At 52.0% G+C, this 9,463-nt stretch overlaps 1 protein-coding gene across 1 annotated transcript; it reads left to right on the top strand.

Annotated features, from left to right (window-relative positions):
- Positions 1–2,803: 2,803 nt before the first annotated feature.
- FOXA1 (forkhead box A1) lies at positions 2,804–8,545 on the top strand. The gene is made up of 2 exons (XM_060175455.1): positions 2,804–3,222; positions 5,530–8,545. The coding sequence occupies exons 1-2, from the start codon at positions 3,151–3,153 to the stop codon at positions 6,862–6,864; spliced, it is 1,407 nt and encodes a 468-aa protein (XP_060031438.1). The 5' UTR covers positions 2,804–3,150; the 3' UTR covers positions 6,865–8,545.
- Positions 8,546–9,463: the final 918 nt, after the last annotated feature.

Genomic DNA, 9,463 nt, shown 5'->3' with positions numbered 1-9,463 from the left:
TTGGTAGGTGTGAGGGGAGACACCCCTTCTGAGATGGAGAACGGCCTCCATCCATCCCTGCTCTTGGCCTCAGACGCTCCATGACCCATTTTCCAGAAACTTTCTGAGGATGTTCTTCGCCAGGTGATGTTCCCCGCCGGCCTCGAGATACATTCTCGTCCCCAATAGGAGGCGCTGTCATCATGGGATATTTTCTGCTAGAGACCCAGGAACTCACAAACGGGATCAAACGGCCTTCCTTGGGTCTTGTAGAAACCCTGGACAATTTTAACTATGGACCTTTTCTCATAAACTGACTTAACAACAACAAAAAGACCAGGTCAAGGTTTGAGAAATAGGTTAAATAAGGAAGACTCTGCTTTTTAATTGAACCTCTTTGATGTGGCGGCCTTCCTCCCCCCCCCCCCCATAACATTCACTTGTGCACCAGAGAAGCTAGTACTGAGCTGTCACATCTTTAGAAAATACCCCAGTCATCCTTGAGGTTGTTGAAGAGCCAAGAAGGCATTGGAGAAGCGCCTCGGGAAGGAACCAGGTAGCTCATTAGTACAGAAAGCCCCTCTCTCCTCTCCTACTTTGCCCTCCCTTCTCCCCCCCCCCCAGTCAGCCCGAGGAAGCTAAGTACCTGTGAATATAATTCAAGTCCTGTTGCTAATGGGAGCTTTGCACAAAAGAATTAATATCTGAGTCCGTTGCTCTGAGACATGTGCTCTCATGAACGCAAACAGACAGGACTGGCTTGCAGTCCCAGGACAGGCTGAAATTGGGAAAGGGGAAGTCCTGCTGTGCAAGGTGCACTGCATCTCACTGATTCCTTTACATACAATGGGGTGTGTTTCCCCCACCCATTTCCTGAAAGAGGAAGAAAAAGGGAAGGATAGGGAGATGAAGAAAAGACGGAAGGTTGTAATCCGATGCTTTCATCTTTTTTATTTCCTTAACTGCACATCTTCACCCTCCCGTGCTCTCCTGCTGACTTAAGAGATTTGTTTAGTTTGGGGATTTAATGTGATTCTGTCGCCAGATTTCAAGGAAGATTTAAAAGAATAGAGCTCGGGTGAGAGGGAGCATCTGTGTGGAATACAAGTTAAAACACATTTCTTCAAATGAAATTAATAACATTAAAAAAACTTTATCAAACAAGAATATTTTATGGGATTTCTGTTTTACTACTTACGACAGCCCAGAAGAGTTCTACGGAGGTTGCGCCACACACAGTAAAGACTCAGAACACACATGATCTCACTTAGAAACTCACACACATTGGTGTATTTCACCAAAGTAAAAGTCTCTGGGAGGGGGAGGATTCAGGTCCTGAAACATGACGGCAGAGGAGGACCGAGGGGGTTAGATGTTTATGTGGAAAACTGAAAAATGTTGCACATGTACTGTGTTTTACTGTCGACTGTAAACCATTAAGCACACCCCCCCAATAAGGGGAAAAATAAACATACACATACGCAAGAGTACACTCAAAGACACACTCAGAAACACTGGAACCACCGCACCACCTAATACCTATTCAGCACCAGTCACTTAGTCACTTTGGTTGGTTCTTAAAAGTGTGTGGACGAAGCTCTACCAGGGATCTCCCAGGAGCAAAAAGCCTTTGCTTAGGGGAGGACTTCCCACCCAAGTCCTGATCTGACTAGGTACCCAGCGCCCAGGGCGCCAGCCCCACCCTCCGAGTTAGAGACAGGGCCCGGCGCGATTGACGACCGCCACAGGCTGTGGCCCTGCACCTCTCCAGCCTCTCAGTTGCGTCCTCAAGAAGGCGCCTGTACTTCCCAGCTAACGCGCGTTTTTGTTTGTTTGTTGTTAAGTTTTTTTTTCTTGTTTTTTTTTTGGGGGGGTGTCCCTTCCCCCTGACCTTTTCCTATCAGAAACCAGGCGGTTGCCTCCAGCTTAGTCCCTAGGGCTGCGAAAGGGGGGTGGGAGGAGGAGCTGGGCTGAGGGAGGACGGCCCGACTGGGTCTGCCTGCCCTATCACACCGACATCTGCCGTTTCTTCCTCTTTATGATCGCTACAGATGACGAGAAGAATAGAGCGGGCCGAGGCGGAAAAGAAAAGTTATGTCATAAAGATATAAAAACGGTGTTGTGACTCACCTGCCCTTAGCCGCAGGTACGGGTTTCGCCGCAGCGGCTCCGCTCTGCCAGCCAGGAGCCCGATCGGCCTCACGTCACTGGGCTGGGCTGACTCAGATGGCCGAGTTTCTAGTGACCTGGCAAAAGTGCCCCCCCCCTCCACACCCCCTTTTTCAACCCTGAAGCCGCAGGCGGGGGTGGGGGCTGTGTATTCTCCAATCTCCGGGAGTTGAACTTTGGGTCAGGAATCTGGAGGGTGGAGATTGCAAGGGGCAGAAGGGCGGAGGGGCAGCTCGGCCCTCCGGAGGGCGGTGGGTCCCCCTGGGGAGGGGCCCTAGAATCACTCAGCCCGCACTCACGGCCCCCGAAGCGGGGCTCCGACGCCACTGCCCCCAGCCTTTCTCCCCCAGCGCAGTTCCGATCCAGAACCCTGTCCCGAGCGCCCGGCCCCGCCTCCGTTCCCTTTTTTTTTTTTCCTTTCCCCCCTTCCAAAGAGTGTTCCACCCACCCCACCCTCCTTTGCCTCTTTCCCCCGGCCTCCAGGCTTAAACCAATTACGCTGCTTTGCAAACAAAGTGAGGGCCGGGTTTGGGGGAGGGGGCGCGGCGGGAGGGGCGCGGGGGGCGCGCGGCTGCGGGGCCGCGGGGCGGGAGGCGCGGCGGCTGCACGGGCGGGCAGGCGGGCGGGCGGCCGCCTCGCAGGTGCACCTCGGGCTTTGTAGGTGCGAGCGTCTTTGTGCGGCGGACAAATGGGGAGAGGACGAGGAGGTGGGCACTCCTCCGGCGACGTAAGCTCCACATCAGCTCAACTGCACTCGTCTCGCACAGGCCGCCCGCTCACTTCCCGCGGAGGCGCTCCCGGGCGCCGCGCTCCGCGGCCGCCGCCCGCCTCCGCCCGCCCCCGCCCGCCACCGCGCACCCCCGCCCCGCCGCGCCGGGCCTCCTCCTCGCCAGGGCGGCGCTGGGCCGGCGGGCCGCTCCGGACACCGCGGCTGCTCGGCTCCCCGGCCGCCCCGCGCTGCGCACGGGGCTGGATGGTTGCATCGGGCGCGGTGGCTCCAGGATGTTAGGGGCTGTGAAGATGGAAGGGCATGAGAGCAGCGACTGGAACAGCTACTACGCGGACACGCAGGAGGTGAGAGCCGGGCGGCGGGCGGGACGCTCCCGGGGGAGGCCGGCCCCGGAAGAGTGCGCGGCCGGCGGGCTGCGGGGGGCTGCTCGGTGCCCTCGCTACGCGCCCACCCGGCGCGCCCCGCAACCTGCTGCCACGCGGGCTGAGCTGGGGCTCGGCCGCCCTGCGCCCTGCGGGGGGCTCTCGGAAACTCCGGGCTTTGAAAACACCGGCTCGAGGAGGCACCTTCGCCTTCCCCGCAGGGAGGCCGAGCCGCTTGTCGCGCCCGCCGGATCGCGAGTTGGCGGGCAGGAGGGCGCACGAGTTGGAGGCAACTGTGAGAAAGCCAGAAGTGGGTCCTCTCTGGAGCTTGAATTCGCAGGCGTCTTGGTTTAAAAGTAAAAAGGGAAAAAGAAAAAAACAAAACACTCTCTGCTGCTCAGTAGAGCGTCTCGATAATGAAACGATTCCGGATTTTTTTTTTTTTTGAAACTTCAAAAGCCTTGTTTGCGGACAAGTGTGCATGCCCGTTCTTCTCTAGAGCCGCTGGGTGGCGCTGGTGCGCGCTGACTCCTGCAGCACTCGGGGCAGAGAACCTGTTTCTCATTGTCCCCTCCGTGGCACATTCAAGTGGTGTGTTTTTGCAATGTGCACAAAGAGACCGCGGGGGAAACCTGGTACAGGCGGGACCCCCACCTACTAAAAGTGTTTCTCTGGAAACAGCTGACAACTGCCCATCATAAGTTTACCATTGGGGAACTGCCTTGAATTACCTTGAGGAGAGGAAAGTGAAAAATGAAAGGGGAAAAGAAAACTTTAAGAAAAATAGAATCAGAGAATGTTTTCGTGGTAATTAATTTAAACCCCGATACATACATTTACATCTTCACAGGCTTAACCTGAGTTTATTTGGATCCCCTAGCAGACAGAATGTGCTTATTTTGGTCTGTTCATCTTTTATGTTTTCAGATGAATCCTTGCCGATCAAAATGATTATAAGGACATTATTGTTATCGTTAAATTACCAGAGAAGTAGTTTTTATATTTCTGACCTTTACATATATTTTTAAAAGATTCTCAAGTTGTTACCAATACTTCCCCCCCCCTTTATTAATGGTTTTGAAAGCTCGTGGGCCCTTTCTGGGGTTTAATTATTATTAATGGTTTTGAAAGCTCGTGGACCCTTTCTGGAGTTTAATTTGGAGGCAGTCACTTCCACCTACTAATCAATTACCTCTCTTTTCAGAAAAAAAAAAAGAGCATCTTTCTTAGAGATTTAGGATTAGGAGTAGAGTGGCATTTCAAGAGAATGAGTAGATTTTAATTTTGGAGTTTTGAACTACTTGAAACTGCTCACATGGTTTCAAAAGCCAGACTTTAAAATAATGAGCGGTAACATATCAGCAGGTGGGGGTGATTATTTTTCAACAAAAGTGTCACCTAAAACTTCAGGCTTTAGGAGGCTAGAAATGGGTACTGGAAGGACTGCAAAGTGGAGACTGACTTTAAGGGGTGTACACGTAAGGTCATGTTAAATGTTTGCAGTGCACTGAAGTTACTGTGTGCCCCCCTTCTGTTGTAGATCTGTTTTAATCTTTTTCCCAGGACATAATCTTTTCTCCCCGCCAAGACTGGTGTTTCTACAAGTGGGTAGAAGACATTTGTTAACTTTATAAACCATAAAAAGTCACCATTTGACAAAAACTGCTAGGGCAGTAAAGCCAGTCGTAAGGCCGCGGAATGATTTGCTTTATCGAGAGTTTAGCAGCTGCTCAGGCACAACTGAGGCCGCTACCCAGGCAGCACGGCTTGGCCCACTTAGGCAAGTCTGGTTGCTGGGGGGGGGGGGGGAAGGGGTAGAGGCCGTGCCCTGACCCCACCTCCCCCTCCCCTTAAGGTGAAGTGACTAAGCAGAAGGTCAGAGATTAATTCTGTTCTAGGGGTCTTAAGTCCTGTTTGCCCCCCACCAAAGGGAGTTGTGCTGCGGCGGGTCTGGGTGGAGACAGGGATACCACCTAGGGTGGATGGAGGAGGCGCCGGGGGGCCATAGACCTTGGCCCCTGAGCCTGGCGAGCGTGTAAGGCGATTACACATCTTCCCGGGGACATATTTCCTGTGAACAGTTGTCTTTCATGCCTGCCACGCTAGGATGCCCCCCCCCCCCCCGCCGCGCAGGACATCTCTTTGCTCTTTCTGGGCCGGGCCACCTGGCCACATGCCCCGGGGTGGGGGGTCCCAGTGCTTTGCCCACTAGCCGCCCCCACCCCTCTAACCCCGCCCTTCGGGGCCTCTCCCCCCCCCCCCCCCCCCATCCTGCTGTCTCTGCTCCAGGCCTACTCCTCGGTCCCGGTGAGCAACATGAACTCGGGCCTGGGCTCCATGAATTCCATGAACACCTACATGACCATGAACACCATGACCACCAGCGGCAACATGACCCCGGCCTCTTTCAACATGTCCTACGCGAACCCGGGCCTGGGCGCGGGCCTGAGCCCCGGCGCGGTGGCGGGCATGCCGGGCGGCTCGGCGGGGGCCATGAACAGCATGACGGCGGCGGGCGTGACGGCCATGGGCACGGCGCTGAGCCCGGGAGGCATGGGCGCCATGGGCGCGCAGCCCGCCGCCTCCATGAACGGCCTGGGCCCCTACGCGGCCGCCATGAACCCCTGCATGAGCCCCATGGCGTACGCGCCGTCCAACCTGGGCCGCAGCCGCGCGGGGGGCGGCGGGGGCGACGCCAAGACCTTCAAGCGCAGCTACCCGCACGCCAAGCCGCCCTACTCGTACATCTCGCTCATCACCATGGCCATCCAGCAGGCGCCCAGCAAGATGCTGACGCTGAGCGAGATCTACCAGTGGATCATGGACCTCTTCCCCTACTACCGGCAGAACCAGCAGCGCTGGCAGAACTCCATCCGCCACTCGCTGTCCTTCAACGACTGCTTCGTCAAGGTGGCGCGCTCCCCGGACAAGCCGGGCAAGGGCTCCTACTGGACGCTGCACCCGGACTCGGGCAACATGTTCGAGAACGGCTGCTACCTGCGCCGCCAGAAGCGCTTCAAGTGCGAGAAGCAGCCGGGCGGCGGGGGCGCGGGCGGCAGCGCCAAGGGCGGCCCGGAGAGCCGCAAGGACCTCGCGGGCGCGGGCGCCACTCCGGGCGCAGACTCGCCGCTGCACCGGGGCGCGCACGGCAAGGCGGGCCAGCTAGAGGGCGCGCCCGCGCCGGGGCCCGCGGCCAGCCCGCAGACGCTGGAGCACGGCGGGGCGCCGGCGGCAGGGGGCGCCTCGGAGCTGAAGACGCCGGCCTCGGCGGCCGCGCCCCCCATCAACTCCGGGCCGGGGGCGCTCGTGTCGGTCCCTCCCTCCCACCCGGCGCACGGCCTGGCGCCCCACGAGTCCCAGCTGCACTTGAAGGGGAACCCCCACTACTCGTTCAACCACCCTTTCTCCATCAACAACCTCATGTCCTCCTCGGAGCAGCAGCACAAGCTGGACTTCAAGGCTTACGAGCAGGCGCTCCAGTACTCGCCCTATGGCGCCGCGCTGCCCGCCAGCCTGCCGCTGGGCAGCGCCTCCGTGGCCGCCAGGAGCCCCATTGAGCCCTCGGCCCTGGAGCCAGCGTACTACCAAGGTGTGTATTCCAGACCCGTCCTAAACACTTCCTAGCTCCCCAGGACGGGGAGAGGGGAGGGGTCTGGCATGACCATGGGAGTAGGGGAGGAAAGAAAATTAAAATATATATTCCAAAAAAAAGGGAAAAGAAGAAAAAAAAAAAAAACGACAAACAAAACCACCACATTCCAAGACCACGACAGCATAGCGAAATCATCCCAGTTGTTTCCCCTTCTTTCGTTTGGGTGCACGGTATCCCCCTCCGACTCCCACTCCCACTTCCACCGCCACCAGTGCGAAGGACTGTTACTTTGTTATTGTATTCAGAATGCCTTGTGTATATTACTACAACGAAAACCACCACCAACAAAAATCTTCCTGCAAAGTTTAATGATTCACACGTGTATATATATATAATCCTACTTCCTCGTGCCTCTTCCTTTCTTCCCTCTTTCACCTCCGTACACATTCCCACGCTAAGCAGGGTTTATTTAAAAAAGAGAGAAAGAAAGAAAGAAAGATGGTCACATGTATAAGGTATATATATATATATCTGTGCTTTTAATTTTCTCTTCTCATTTGACCCCTTCTCTCCAACTCTCCCTCCCCACCACCACCACCACACAACACGCGTTTACAGGTCTATGGCAATACTCAAACCTTCAGAACTGAAAAGGTGAAGAAATAAGGAGACATTAGGGGCTGTGGAAAGGACTGAATGCAGTTAGGCGGCACAACATAGAACATCAGAACCATTTATTTTGAAGTTACATTTCGGATACACGCAGATAGTAGAAGTCTTCAACTGAGCTATCAGGTAGGCTCTTACACACATACTCAGATATGCAGACTTCCTCCCTGTGTTAGATTTGATACACATGCTCCATTTCCAAGAGTTGCCTGACCAAGAAGTTACAAAGACCCCCCTCCATCCCACCCACATACAGTTCCAGGTTGTCAGTTTCTTCCAGAATTTACCTCCTCAATAACTCTGCTCCTTGCTTTGCAGAGTGCTATGGTCATGTCATTCTGAGGTCATGTAACATGTATAAAATTGACTTCTATGTATCTATACCAGTTCAGTGATATTTTTTTTCAGAGAAAAAAAAAAGGAATATTGCAATACTGGAGGAGTGATAAGTTACAGGGAGGTAGGTGTATTTCACATTGTGACCTAAGATTCCAAACTCTAATTGATTGTGGCCATTTTCATTATTGCCATTGTGTGCTTGTTTCATTCAGTGTTAATGCACTTTTCACAGTTGGACATGGTGTTAGTATAGCCAGACGGGTTTCATTATTATTCTCTCTTTGCTTTCTCAATGTTAATTTATTGCATGGTTTATTCTTCTTTTCTTTACAGCTGAAATTGCTTTAAATGATGGTTAAAATTACAAATTAAAATGTTATTTTATCAATGTGATTGTAATGAAAATATTTTGATTTAAATAACAAAATATGGTAAATTTAAAGCCGTGGAATTTGTTCTTGATCATTTGCAGTTAAGGACTTTAAATAAATCAAATGGTAACAAACAAGAATTTCTCTTATTTTACTGAATTCAACCCTAAATAGATTTCCTGAATATGATAGTTTAAACGTCTGACAGTGAGTATACCTGACAAAAAGGAAAATAATATAAAACAAAATCAGTTTTTGATGTTTGTTATGTGAACATATAGCAAGTGAAAAAGCTGTTAAATGAATAAAAGTGGACAGATAAATTAATTTGCAAGGATTGAGTTTTTTTTTTTTTTAGGATTGAGATTTTAAAGACTCCTTATGCCCACTACTTTCTGCTTTTTTTTTTTTGACATGGACTTAAATCTTCTGTGTTTCTCTGAGCCCTTCCACAATGAGATCTTAATATTATTAATTTAACTACCTTTTCCCTCTTCTTGATGTGTGTGTGTGTCTCTCTCTTTTTAATCTGACAAGTTTCCATGTTAGGGATAAAACATTGGATGTAACTGATAAAATTAAGTCACACCTATGACAGAGAATCCTGAACTCTCTTTTCATTAAAAAAAAAAAAAAACTAACCCTCTTGGTGGCTTTGGAGGGGCCTGAGGATACCAGCTAATTCACTGCTGCAGCAGAAGCTTTGTGCCGCATAGCGCATTTCAGAGTGGCTATTTTGAATTTTGTGAAGACAGCTTTTAAAAGATTGCTTCTAAAGATACCATTCCGCAGGAATTAAAGCTTATGATTTTGTCTGTCTTTTAAGAAGCTTTAAATTGCAACTTCACACCCCTACCGTTGCTTGAGATCACAAAATCATTAATCTCTTTTGATAGCAGGCTCACTTTCCAGTCCACCTATTTCTTTGTAAGTCTCCTTCGGATTGACACCAACAATAACAACACCAACCCAAGAAGCCCGCCTGCCTGAGCCCTTGGGTATGAACTCCATCCTCCAGGGCTTGAACAGCCTCTACTTGGACAGCCTCTACTTTGATCGCCTCACTCCACACCACAGACGAGGAGAGAGAGAGATAGGGAGAGAGATAGCTGTTAGCTGTTTGAGTCCCTTAATTATCTCGTAATTGCTTCCCCAGATGTGAGAATGGGTGCCTTGTAGCACTTGAAGGGGAAAAAAAATCCAGAAACCCGCCCCCCCCCTTCTCTTTTTTTTAGTTAGTGAAAGGAGATAG

This window comes from Erinaceus europaeus, chromosome 16, assembly GCF_950295315.1.
Source record: "Erinaceus europaeus chromosome 16, mEriEur2.1, whole genome shotgun sequence".
Taxonomy (NCBI): Eukaryota; Metazoa; Chordata; class Mammalia; order Eulipotyphla; family Erinaceidae; genus Erinaceus; species Erinaceus europaeus.
The sequence above is the reverse complement of the archived record's forward strand: the minus strand, read 5'-3'. Positions and strand labels throughout refer to the sequence as shown.